General features: G+C 35.8%; 1 protein-coding gene across 1 annotated transcript in view; it reads right to left on the reverse strand.

Moving 5' to 3' along the window:
* UCHL3 (ubiquitin C-terminal hydrolase L3) overlaps positions 1–14,647 on the reverse strand; it is a 44,902-nt gene that overhangs the window by 28,506 nt on the left and 1,749 nt on the right. The window contains exons 3-4 of the mRNA XM_072850056.1: positions 3,610–3,738; positions 246–402 (exon numbers count right to left, since the gene is read on the reverse strand). Coding sequence (XP_072706157.1) covers positions 246–402; positions 3,610–3,738 — 286 coding nt within the window. The remainder of the gene's footprint in view (positions 1–245; positions 403–3,609; positions 3,739–14,647) is intronic.

The raw sequence follows: 14,647 nt of genomic DNA on the forward strand, positions 1-14,647 counted from the left end.
GACTGCAAGAGGAATTGCTACCTGCTGCAGTTTGCAATGTTTTGAGTGCTTTAGTTCATGGATTAGTATGAAATAAAATTTTTATAATTATAGGTAGAAATGCTCTTTGAATAGAGATCGTCCTTTATGAATGGTTATATTCAGAGGAAATAGTACAAAACTTATCTTTCCCTCCATGCCTCCCCACAGTGAAGGAAAATAAGGGAAAAGCCAACAAAAAAGCCCAACCAACCAAAAAAACTTACCAAAGTTCATTTTATCTCTGTTGTTTGCAATAGCATGAATTAGCCCAATTGTTCCACAAGCATTGTTAATGGTCTGCTTCATGAAATACACTGATGATTTGACATCTTGACCCTTAGCTTTTATTCTCTCTTCTTCTTCTGTTCTGAAGGTTTCATACTAGAAGGAAAGTTACAGACATTTCACAAATAGTACCAATAGATACTGGCTACATTATTCAAGCAAAAATAATTTTGAAAAAGCAACAGCTAACTAAAAAAACCCAAAACTCAACTTGTAATTTCAAACACTTAACACACATGGTCCGACAAGTATATGTAAACACACAACTGAACAGGTCTGTATTATTTCTTAAACCACTGCCTTGTCACTAGCCAAAAAAACAGTCACACATGAAACATCGTTTTGAAAGATGTGTTATCTAACGTAATTTCAAAAGTGTTCAAAATATTTCCTTGATCTGAGCACCTGTCACCGTGTCTCTTCAATCCAACAAAAAGCTTTTAAGGACAGGGGTCTCGAAGCACTATCAAGCAAGCCATAATACTTCAGGTGTTTAATCAGCATGAAGCATTCTTGCAAGTTCCATTTTTACACTTCATTTTTTCCAGGAATATAAAATAAGGTTTATATAATACTCACAGCCTCAAAACAGGCCCTTCAAAAGTCATATTCATAAACTGAATGTTTATTTTCTGTAGTAAAAGAAATAATTTCATTTGACTGAACAATCTAAAGTACTTGTTTTGTAAAGATCATAACTTACTTAATCTGTTACACTGTGCAACAGTGTGTTGGCTTTGTGGGGTTTTTTTGTTGGTTGTGGTTTGTTGGTTCTTGGGGGGGGGGGTGTTGTTTTTTGGGTTTTTGTTTTGGTTGGGGTTTTTGGTTGTTTTTTTATTTTAAGATTTTAATCTCAAAAAGAAAAAGAATGAAAGAAAACTGCAAGAGTTCCAGACAACGCTGTTCTTTCCTCCTCCTTTGCCTCTTTTACTAGGTACTTTTGCAGTCAAAAAAAATATGGAAGTAGATGGGCTTTTTATACATGTATGACAAAAATAAAGTTTGAATGCATAATGTTATCAAGGAACCCTTCCTGAAAATCCATGAGAAATTTCTCTCAGGCTCTATGTACCGTCAGTGACAAACAGAAACAGGAAATTTTTCCAGCATCATGATTCCACACTTGCAGCTTGTCTGAATGGTCTAAGTAATAGCAAGAGCATTTACAAAGCATTTTAATTTGACACCACTTACCTACAAGTTAACAAAAATAGCCTTAATTGAGAAAAAAAGTTTCATAGAGCATAATCGGACAAAAGTTCAGATTAGAGAAAGTAAACAATATAGCTGCCATTCACTCCCTGCCAACCAAAATAAACTCCATGGCAAAAATAAATATGTAAATGTTGAGAATACCAAAAATACAATTCTGAGCAAGGGTTAGACCAGATCACCTCAAGAGGTCCCTCCTAACCCAAGCTATCCCATGGTATGTGTTCCTTGGACCATGCCCAAAATGCCCAAGACTCACAGTATTCACTCTGTCTAGAACCTACAATGCAGACTAAGAAAGTCATTGACCTTTAAACTGGACAAAAACCCTAAGATTATCTGTATGCTAACAAGAGCATCTTGCCCTAAAAGGAAGTTCAAGCAAATTGATATATAAGAAACATGAAAGGAAGGAACTCCTAGACAGAAGAACAAAGACATGATAGAAAAGTGTTTACAAAGACAGCAAAATTAATTGAGGCACACTTTCATAAATGTAGACACAGCCAAGAAACATAAATAAATAATAAATTAAATAAAAGCAGACGATAACAGGCTATATGGAAAGGGAGACTGAGGAGGGGAAAAGTACTCCAGAAACACAAAATAATGCTCAAGAGGCTTGTGGAGTTCACACTGAACAACAAAAGCTTCAGAACATTGGGACTTCACATGAAAAATTCAGCCTTCCACACTCAGGCTAAACAGTTGATAGAAACACTTGTGTCCCTTATGTTCTGAAGGATTAACATGCTGGAGAAAATCTCAAATATTTGGCTGGTGGTCAAATTTGATTGATTGATGCAACAGAGCATATGCTGTTTCTCTGGTTCTGTTTGTCATATGCTTCTTCAGGATGAAATCGGATACACCTTCTGGAACAAGAGGAAAGTTGTTCTTCCCCATGGGATGATGCTCCCATAGCATGATACAAGAAAGGAAGTTTGCACAGGCAGGGAGGCAAAAGAAAAGTGACAGTCACAGAAGGAGCTCAGACCTGTAGATCAAGCAGCCAGAGAGAAATCACAGCACACAGAAAACAATGCCTCAAAGGTGCCAGAAACGAAATTTCCTGAAGACAGGTGAGGACAGTTAAGAGTTTGCTTAAATTCAAAACTATCAAGGCTGAAATCAAGCCTGAAAAGGACTGCCTGCATAGCTGCTTTGGAGAAAACTGAGAATGCAAATGTTTACAGGACCTAATGAGTAAGAGGAGTGACCTAGTCACTCTTCCTTCTATTTAAACAGGTTTTGTTATAGAAGTTAAGCTTTAATAGCTAACTGCTTTGTCCTTATAAACCATGTGTTCTTTTTGAGAAACACATTTAAAAGGAAGAAATTTGGGCAGATTCACCTCAAACTTTTTGGCTGACCTTATCACAATCACATAAGATTTTTATAAATTGAAAGATCAATATGAATCACACATTTCAACCTACATAACACTTGAAGGAGATATGCAAGATGGATGTCTTCTCTATGTAGAAGCATAATAAATAGAACAAAATAAATAGACTTCAAGATATAACCATCAAGTATTTCAAAGCTAACACAGAGGAAGAAGGGAGGGGAAATTCTCTTTCATCTTAGAAATATGCCCCATCTGTCCAAGAAGCAAAAGCCATATTGGTACTCATGACTGAACTGAAAGTGGACTGAAGTTTGGTCAGTGCAACAGTATGAAAACTCAAAAAGTAGTTGCATTTGATATAGTCCTACACCCTATCTCTTATTTTGCTTATGCTATTGTAGCTTTCTGCTGAAAGTGGCAGAACTGAGCCATTTTACAGTGCATATTTAAAAAGAAAAAAGCCTTAAATTGTAATAGAAGAATGTGAGGCGTACTTCTCTGTGCTTCTACATTCGCTTTTCCCACTCCAACTTGAAAAGAAATTGGAAATACACATGTAAGGTTATCAGAAGAAGGTTCTGAAGAGAGCATTTTGTTGTTGTTGTTTTTAAGAAGTCTCTTGAATAAGGTTTGAGTCTCATCTTGATTCCATTATGACACCAAAAGTACAAGATTCCAACTGTTCATTCCCATTTCATTTACAACAAAAGTGATTAGCTGATTATTAAATAAACATTTACCTTTTCTGTTATTGGAAAGAGAAGTAGCACTGCACAGACAGGTCTTGGCACCATGCTAAGCAGTTCTGGTTCCATACCATAAACATCTACAAATTGCCAGTCAGGATGTATACCTAACTGTTTGAGAAACTGGAAAAGAAAAAAAATAGAATAATATTAAATGACTATGCTCATATACCTATCTTTTTAGAAGCATAACAAAGTATTTACAATGTGAAATACATTGCAGCAACCCATACTTTCCAAAATCTAAGGAGAATCAATGAGATTCAAGTTTTAAAAAATAAGGCTGAATAAATTGTAGCGCTAACAAAGACACACAAAATCCTCATCTTTTATTTATTTAAATAGCTTTATGAAAGGGAAGTGAAAACACTCCCAGTACTATTTACTAAAGCATTAAAGCATTTCAGCCATTTTGAAAGTGTTTTGTCACAAAATAGAAAAGTACTGAATATTCACTTTTACTAGAAATCATAGGTCAGAGCACATATGAATAAACTTATGATATTATTTGACTCCATGAGTACTTCAGAATACCTGACACCAGTGCTCATATTGGAGCTGCTGGGTTTCAGCAATTCAAAAAAATTGTGATCTTCGATGGCCTTTTGAGCAAAGAGACACAACATACATATTTTAGTAGGTGTACCTTTTAAGGTGTTCTTTTACATGAAAAATCCGTTCAAACTATGATAAAGTAACATATTTTGAAGTAGACAAAGATTAAGCACCAGACAATAATCATGAATCTTCAAGTAATACTCAGTTGCTTCTTTAGAACTTCTGAACAGCATCTAAGCCAAAGGCTTTTTGATCATCTTTCCCATGCTACAGCTGTATGTCACAATACAAAGAGTGATTTTGGATCTTTTACCTAAGATTAAGCCACTTAATAGGTGCTATAGTCTCTCTTTCCTTATTAAGCTTTGACAACATTAGCCTACAATCGGGTGCTCACTTTTGAATCAGATATTCTTCTTTTACTCAGGTAAGTTATGTACCACAACAACAGTTGCAGAATTCATAACTATATATGATCTAAAACAATTTGAAATACTTGTACTATCTGAGTCTAGAAGAACCTAACTGAATCCAGAAACTATTGTTACTATACACACACTGACCATTCATAATTATAAGAAAAAGCTAGTTGTACACTGTGGCATACACAAATCCTATTTTGAAACACTACTTCTACTGGTAAAAGAAATACATTTTGGAGAAAACCTTAAATATGTGGGAGCCCTATGTACTTTCCAAAAAGTTAACATGTCACAGCTTAGTATATTTCTGCTGGAAAAACCATATTCTGTAGCAAAATCTTATCCAGTCACCTGGGGCTCTCGAGTTTAAACTAAGGAAAGTCTGCTGATAAACAGCTGCAAATTTAAATGCCTGAAAAAACATGCAGCAAGTAATATTCCTCTACACTCTCTAATGGAAAAACAATGAACTCCTAAAGCACTTCTTTAGCCAGCTCTCAACAAAACTCAACTCTGCAGTTCCCAATACTGTTCCCAAAAGCGACACTGTAGAAGACCAGAGTAATTTGCCCATTATCTTTCTTAGAGGGGCAAGATTACTTTAAAAGCTTCATCATACTTCCTGCCCAATGCTATTTGAGGAAATCTATTTATTGATACATTTGCAGTAAAGATGCTTAAGAATCACATAAGATGATAAGCCTAAATGAAAGGCATAGATGACTCTCTCTTCTTTCCATAATCCACCTAGTGAGCAGGTTTACACATATGCAGAAGAATTCAGTAACAGTTATGCCATGTTTGAGTAGATTCATACCTATATAGATATAACTGTAAGAAATACCCAAAATTAATATTTTATTAAAATAAAACACGAGAACATACAACAAAATACAAGTGTCTTCGTTTAACATAAGATCCCTTCAAATACCAGTTTCAACTTGTATTAGGCAAGAGGCAAGGTGGTTGTCTTTCAGGAGACATAGCCAAGGGGCTGACTCTCAATATTTAGAGATATAAAGGAGACAGTTTCTACAAAGGCTGAATGTATGGACAACAAGTATTTATAAAGAATAAGGAAGATTTTTACCAGTAACACTTAGGAATATCTTCTACAAGGGGGCAAAACAATAGAAAATATACATACCCTTAAGAGAATGAAGCTGCAGTTTGCAGAGTGTGGTTTTTGGTTTGGTTTTTTGTTGTTTTTTTTTGTTTTTTTTGTTTTGTTTTGTTTTTTGCGGGGGAGGGCAGGGAACCCCACACTTTACCATTTTAAATGCATTATTCTCTTTCCATTTTACACTGCAAGACATGATATCAAAACCAAGGGCAAGTAAAGGCAATTTAAGTTTGAAAAAAGATTAAAGAGTATCTTGGAAAAATTAATATGGCTTTCTGTGTATCTACAGTAATAACCTATACAGTTCACAGAACTAGTTCAGTATTTGATTCTGGCTGCATTGCAAAATATGGAGATTTTCTTTTCATAAGGCCATGTAAATACTTTTCCCCATTTTTCTCTTTTTCTTACACTACCTACTAACAATGAAAAACATGGATTGACCATAAATTCAAAGAAGAAAAGGGGGATGAGGGGGAAAATAAAGTGTCTTTATCAAGCTCTTAAGGAAACTTTGTTCCCTTATGTAGAGGTTTGTGGGACTGGGCACAAGTCATAATTAAGGCTTTGCAGAACCTACCCTTTTTGACTATTTTAAAAAACAAGGTAGTTTTGAAGTACAGGAAGAAAATCCACTCAGAAGATTGCTTATGTAATACACTGAGCTCTTTTGGTTCTGTACCACCTTTAAGTCTTGCCAAGATTGGGAAGAAGGCCAAATTATTATCTTTTAATGAAAATGGGGAAAAGGGAAAGCGTTAAGTATTTACTAGCTAATGAAACAGAAGACTGTATTTTGAACTCTTATTCTGACCCTCTAGGTTGTCAAGATAATTACCACTTTGTGAATAACAAAAAAAAATAAAATCCGAAGGGGAAGGGAGTACGTGTATGGGTGCATTAAAATATTATTTGTACTTCTAGTACTTTTCTTATGAAGGCACTGACTAATCTTTCCATCATATTTACTGCTGTTATTCAGAACTGTGGGAAAAGTAATGCAACTGAAAAGATACCATATATTATTTTGCTAGATTACATGAAATAAAGGTACAAAACCCCAACAAAATAAAAAGAACACTCACCTAGAAAAAGACCCCACAACCAGAAGAGACAAATAAGTAATTTAGGTTCTCCTGTCTTGTTCTAGACCACTGGGGAAAACAAATCCAACCAACCAAACAAAACAAATCAAAAACACCCCCCACAAACCCCAAATCAACAAAATGCTCCCTAAACCCAAGAACAGCCACTCAAGACTCCTGAATGAAATATTCAACATAACTAAAACTTCACACGTATAGGGTGTCTTTCATTGCTTATGTTACCATACTGCCTAGACACTTTACAATCTAAGAAACTGTAAGTTTCAGTATACAATGAGAGCAATGACTACAAGTGATGGTCAGCACTACAGAGAACAGCAAGAGCATAGGCTTAGTATGACAGGCAGTGATCTTAACACACAAGTGGCCTAACAACTTCACTGTAGAATCATCAAAGAAAAAAAAAAAAAAAACTAAGGAGAGACCCAAAATAGACAAAGGAGATACCTCTGTGTATCAAGAGCATTTCATTCAGGCCTGGGAAAAAAATGATAGAAATATCCTTCTGAAAATTGAGTAAGTAGATAATAAAAACTGGCAGCATAAGCCCCTGTGTGAGAGAGACTGACAGATGGGTAACAGATGAACAATAGATGGCAGGATGGGAAGAACCCTTAAAACAAATGTCTGGAGCTCATCTTTAATGTGGAATCATGCAAAGAAAAAAAAGGAGTTCAATGACACAGCCAGATAAGTAATCTTGTGCAACCGTGTTCTGAATGGATAAAAGCAAGGCAAGGCTGCATTTAGCAAGATCAGGGGAAGAAATTTTGTAGGAATAAAAACAAGCTGTTAGGAAACAGGGAAAGTTCTTTAGAGGGACAAAAATCCATATTAGATGTGACATAGGAAGGTCAGAAAAGAGATGTCACAAGCCACAGCTTCAATTTTGGCAAGTTACCTGAATGCCTTAGTAATAACTAAATTAAACCTCCTTTTTTTCCTCCCTCAGTCTTTTTCTAGCTCTTTCCTAGGCCAGACAAAGATGCTGGTGCAAAAAGGAGTCAGTTATGCACTAGAAGGTGAAGCAACCCCTTCCCCATGGACAAAAGCATTCCTGTTTTAGGACAGCAGGCAGTTCTGTATGCTTTTTAGACAGTGTTATTCATAGGGAGGGACCTCTGCTGCTTTACATTCCAATTATTCAGCAATTACCCAAGCAAGTTTATTCTACAGATACCTACTGGACGGAGCAGTTAGGGTACTTTACACTGTATCTGAGGGCTCACTCACTGTCAGCTCTTTACTTTCTCTTAACTTATTAATACTATATACTCAGGTTAACATAAAATAGCAGCATTATATTTCTCTAGATCTGCACAAGAGTGTATTAGTTACTCTTTTTCAGTCACTGCTTATCACATTGCTGACTATTTTAATTTATATGTCTTTGAGCATTTACCTTAGAAAAGAAAAAAATATATACTTGGCTACATTACAGAAGTCTTACAGGGGCTCAGGAAGAACAATAGCAACAACAAAAAACAACACACATGTCTATATCTAGTTTATTAACTTTTTCAGAACTTTATTTTTACTGATGGTTGTCATATTTTCAGTTGTGTCTTTTCTTGTTGTATAAAAATACCTTCCTGAGAAACACTTCTTGGTTTTTCACTGGTCCAGCTAACCATTAGACAAAAAGTCCCTTTTGAAATTACTTTCCACACACACACACACCTTACTTGCCCTTCTCAGGAATTTCTCCTTTTTTCCCCAGTATTCCAGAAGGCCCTTCCTTCTCACCTGACTATTACTGTTTTCAACTAGCTAAGGGAGAGTGCAGAGAAGATGGAGACAGACTCATCTCAGCAGTGCACAGTAGAACGATGAGAAACAATGGACATAGGTTGGAACATAGGAAATTTGAACTTCATGAGGAAAGCATTTAAAAATAAATTTAAAAAATAATGATCATGGTCAAACAGTAGCACAGGCTGCCCAGGAGGCTTTGAGGAATTCAGAACTTGACAAGTTCCTGAGCAACCTGTTTGGAACAGAACCTGGTTGAACTAAAGAACTCCAGAGGTCCCTTCCAGCCTACCTGATTCTATTCTAAATCACCACAAACTGTAAATCTGTACATTTAAATGTTAGTTAGTAGCAAAAACATTACAATAAGCACATTTAGGCACATTACCTATGTGGTATAACCTATGCTGTTTTCATTGTCGGTACCACTACTTTAACCTACTAACTGTTAAGCATTGACAGAAGCACAGAGCAGTTATCTTTAATACATGACTCTGCTCTTGAGGCACACTGGCTACCTTCAAGGTTCATGAAGTTTATTTAATTCAAAAAGAGTTCATGCTTATTTATTTATTTTTCAAGAGCCTCAAGAGTAGAATGGAAACCCAGTGGACAAAGGCAACCTAGCAACATCTTGAACCAGGTGACTTGACTTCAGCAGTTTAAAACAGTACTTCTGCCAACAGTTACACCGCCAGTAGGAAGATTTGATTTATGGGGTTGACAGAGATGTGGAATGGGTAAGTGGGATAAGAAAAAGTAAGGGTGCATTTTATTTTAACAGAAAACTTCTGAAGTAGTTAATGCATAATTTAAATATTGTCTGAAGTAGCGATGATCTTTTCCACTTTGTCACTTGCATGTAAAAACAAAGTGAGGACAAACACTGAAACAAAATGGACTTTGAAATTTAGGTGCAATTAAAGTTGGATGGCATTTGCAAATATTTCAAGAACACCACATTCTAAATACTAAAGCACTATACTCAAGACTTTGAGTTTTCCACATTTTACTGTGGTATTTGTATACGAGTTGGAACCATGAAAACATAAAACTGGCAAAATGCACAAACATTTCCAGACACTCAGATGCAAAAGTCAAAGAGCTTTTGTGGGAAGAACCAACTGTTGTAATCCTCTTCTAAATGCAAATGCAAACCAAGACACCAACAGAGCCTACATTTTATTGTACTTCTGCTGAGCAGATTAAAGCATCGCTTTATCACAACAAAACCACAGTAAAGGCTTTCTTCTGCAAAACAAAACATGCCTATGGCTTTAGGAAACTGGAAAGGCTACATCTAAATAAACCATTTAAGGCAGTATTTTGTAAGTTTTTCATTAAAGCATAAGAATTTTTGGCACTTTGTTAAATTGAAGCTCATCTTTTTCCCTAGAAAGTAGTAAGACACTGTATAAAATATGTCTGATAGAATTATCACCAAGAAAAAGAAAAAAAAGCAACAGAAAAACACATATAACTTTTAATATAAAGTTATATAAATCCACAAATAGATGGTTGTGTTCAGCCCTTTAAGTATCCAATTCTTATTAAACTAATCTATATTACAAATATAAATGCACAATATTTTGCTTTCAGTTCTTTATACATCATTTCTAGAGGCATATTACAAAAAAACTTGTTTGTTTCAGAAGTTAAATTCCTTTATAGAAATAAGGGAACCACCCAAACAATATTTTATTGTTTAGGCATTATAAGGATATATTTCTTAATTCTTTCATTATGACATTTATGGAATTAAAATGCAGGGATAATTTTTTGATACATTTTAGAGAAGGCATCTTTCAGACCATTAATCAAAATGACTGACGTGACAAGATGGCAGCAGCTGTAGAAACTTTAGTTCTATACAGCAGGTCAAAAGGCATACCAGAAGCAAATACATGACTGTAACTTACATGAGGCGTATTATTCTTCTTTACCAACTAGTCCTCACTTAAGAGTGACCACAATATGGTCTTGCTCAAACAAGAGATGCTCCATTATAAAACTTACTTGGGAAATTCAAGATTTATTGCATATTCTTTAATATCCTCAAGCGTTGTATTTCAGGACCTCATAATAAAGTTCAAGGAATACAGCCCATTTATCATCACTTTTTTTTTTTTAATTTTGTTTTTCAAAATTTGCAATGAAGGAGGAAAAAAAAGAGAACACTTTGAACTTCATCAAAAATGTGAGAATTCTTACACCCACAAAATTCTTATCTTTCCAATTGTGTTAGTTTCTTCAGGGTGTCTAAAAGAGCAGCACTGACTTACAGTTAGTGCTCCTGATCTTCACAATGAGAGGTATGTATTTTTAACATATCCACCAAGCAGTTTCGAAACTTAATACTCAGTATGCCCAGGCACTGCCATACATATATATTGAACCAGGACATCACACAGGTAGCAATGCAAAGCACACAGAAAGCCGGGCTAACCAGCTGACCCAGGCTTCCTCTGAAACCAGCAAGCGAGAGCTTTCGAATGCTCCGAACAGAATCCTGAGGTGCAGTTACTGAGACACTGGTTCAAAACACGACACCATGTCATGCTGTGAAAAACACTGAGAGACCTGTTTCTATGATCTAAATAATTATTCACAATGGGCACGAGCCAGGTCAATCCACTCTTCCAAATAAGCTGTTATACATGTTATTTTTACAGTGTACTAAAAAACAATTGGATTCTATTGATTCTGCTGGTCCTTTAAGCCAAGGAAAATGGGGAAGCAAGGAACAGCATCTTCAGTGCAACAAGATAACCTATCGCATGAACCACTATCAGTTGTTTTCCACTCTGTAGCACCCTATTCACTTAAACAGTGTTCGAGACAGTAAGAGTTTCCTTGTTACAATTTTTAGTTTAATTGAAACAGAAATAAGAAACTGAGAAAAAAAGAGCACAATAAAAGGCCAGAAGTGGCAAGTACAAATGGAGAATTGAAATACGTGGTTTTCTTAGCTTTCAATTACTGAGTAACGTACAAAGACAGATCTAAGTCAATCATATGAATAATGCTTTAAACCCCAAAACAAGTTGCAATTTTCCCTTTGTAACATATCTACCTATTTAAACTCAATCAGAGGTCTATATAGCTTGAGATCTATTTTAAAATAGAAGAAGCCGTTCAACAACTGATCTCACAGTGGACATCTACAATGCCTTCATATTTGTCCTTGTGCTTATTCTTTGCTATGCTGTGCCACAGTCTTAACATCTCCCCTTTGCTGGTTCTGTGGAAGGCTTTCTGGGGCATTCAGTTTACAGAAAGACACAAAGAGAGTCCTGGTCTTCCACTTTCTGAGGCTACACTCATAACAGGCTGTTTTCCAAGCATGCACACTATCTCGGCTATTTCAACTTTGCTTACAACAGAAGAGTTAAACCCCACTCCCCCAGACAAAAAGTAAGTTTAGCTAAGCATTTTCAGAAGGACATCTCTGTTTCTTCGCATCCAACATGCTTTCACTCCAACACAGTAGCTCACCTCTGAATAGTACCACCTAACACACTTCTGGAATTGTGGGCACTGCCTTTTCAATGACTTTGATCAGTAGGGCTTTCTTTTGGGAAAGCTTGTGTGACAGTGTTGCACAGTTCATAAGATGTAAAGACCCTTTAGGAAGAGTAAAGTTTGTTTCCTCGAGATACTTAATTAATCTCTCTATTTGCCCAACATACTTAAGAAATATGTTCCATAATTGGGTAAAGACTAGCTGTATCCAGTTTCTGCCATTTGTTCTATGTTTTCTGATCTTTATTGCCCCTGTGACTTTAAAGCCACAGCTGTCAAGGCTGTCCATGAACTAAAATAAATTCATTTATGTAGCTGACCCTCAGTACCTTAATGGCTTTAAAAAAATAAAAGCAGACCAAAGGTCTGAAAATAATGCTGGAAGGTAACTAAGAACCGGCAAGTAAGCCCTATGTGGCAAGAGAAACCCAAAAGCCACAGCCAACTCTCATTAGTTTAACTCTGAACTACCTGAAGCCAGTGCTTGAGCTTCATAATCAGATGCAATTACTCTGTCCTTATCTGGATATAACAAAGACATGAGTTGACATAGTACCTTATCTAGGAAGTAAGGATATTTCTTTGAACGTGTGAGATGAAGAAAGGTAAGAGAGATCATGGGAGATCAAGAAAGATCCACCAATACTACTTTTTTGTTTATCTATGCTTGCTAGGGAATCAGTTGTGGGTTGCAAGCCAGACTGAAGTGATGTCATGATGAAAGATAATCAGCTTGTGTCTGATCTTTTCACTCCAAAAATTTGTATGCAGTCTGACTTTTTTTTTTTGGTGGTAGAAGAAATTGGGAACAAGATACACAGCCAAACATCATCTGGTAAACCGTGGGCAGATAAACCGTACTTTCTTGTTTTCTCTCTCCCATTAGTGGGGAAAGTCTCGTAAGAGATTCAGGAAGAAGGGTAGCACTGGTCATGTCAGGCCTCCCAGCTGAAGGTCAAAGAGAAGAAACCATTCCCTGTCATCACTGTACACAAAGTGGAGCTTTGTAAATGCTGAATCATCAACTCTTTCTATATCAGGGGTGAACCAACAATTCATTCTATCAGACTGTAGAAGTGGAGGGGAAAAAAAAAAAATATTGTGACAATTAAATTAGCACTGTATGGTACATTCAACTACGCTGACTTCTCTCTTAAAGAGATTACTACAGATATGTGGCTGTGGTATTCTCAATGAGTCACTGCCATTGGAAATCTCTAAAGCTAAGAAAGAATATTCCTGTTTATCCTCCCCAGCCAGTTTCTGAACCTTTAAATAATTCTAACATATGTGCACAAAGAGAGATACTATATACACTAAGGATTTAGAAATTCCTAGACTTGTATTATAACATAAATGCTTTTAGAGAAAAACTTTCAAGATATTTTGGAAAGATTTCACATTCCCTACAATTGAGAAATAACAGTTCTTCTCCATTATCGTCTGAATTTCTACCACAAAGATTGAAAGAGTCTCAAATTTGCAACTTACATTTCAAAACTAGAGAGCACACAGTATGGTAGGAACATATTAAAAGCAAATGAACCTGCATTTTGTGCATTTCCTTTCTAGTTACTATTAAAAAAGGGAATAAAATGATTGGTGCAATAATGAAAATAGGCTAAGCATTTGTTAAATTGTAATGATAGTTCTGACTACAATCTAATACTTAAGAATCCACGCACCTTACAGGTGACTGGAATTTTTGGTGATTTTAAGAGTTCACTACCACACCTAGCAAAAACATTAACACTAACAGAAGTAGTATGTTCCAAGGATAGTCTAATACTCAAATAAAACAAATAAAATACAACTTAAAAAATCACCAAAATAGAAAAAAAAACCCAAACCAAAAAAAACCACCCAGAAACACATGGCTAGAAGTCTGTGTGAAGAGATACATCTGTTAAACTACTACTAGACACATATATTACAGCTACTAGGGCCAGACCACTGGTTTTTTTAATCCTGAAGAATTCCAGAATGTTTTACAGAGCACAGAGTACCACAAAAAAAGTCTGTCCTTGCAATTAGCTCAACAGGATTTTTTAAAAACGTGTTCGCAACTTCATTTGAATCCCTAATTACTATTATTGTTGTTTTAAGCAGGATATGAATAACCGGTGACTAACAGCCCTGTTGTTATACAGTTTACCAGTGTACTGATGAGATTAAAAGAACAATGACTAATAATGCAAGGTGTATTCATATTCAACACTTACCATTTTTTTCCCTTTTTTTAAAAAAAAAAAAGAAAGAACAAAAACCAACCATCTCTCAGTCTAGATAATAACAACCACTGCTCAGTTAAGACTGGCAAAATATAGTGAATGAGGAAGTCTAACGGGTCTGAAGTGGCCTCCTCTGTACAGGAATACTAACAAGAAAATCCTTGCAGAGTAAAAGTCCCTATAACCCACGATCATCCACAACTGAAAGATATCATCCATCATCAATGCAAAGCCAATGGGCTAGAGAGACAGGTTTTGAACACACTTAGAATTGTTTTTCTAGGATTTTCCCATATAATATAAACATGTAGTGATACA

Source organism: Ciconia boyciana, chromosome 1 (genome assembly GCF_034638445.1).
Source record: "Ciconia boyciana chromosome 1, ASM3463844v1, whole genome shotgun sequence".
Classification (NCBI taxonomy): Eukaryota; Metazoa; Chordata; class Aves; order Ciconiiformes; family Ciconiidae; genus Ciconia; species Ciconia boyciana.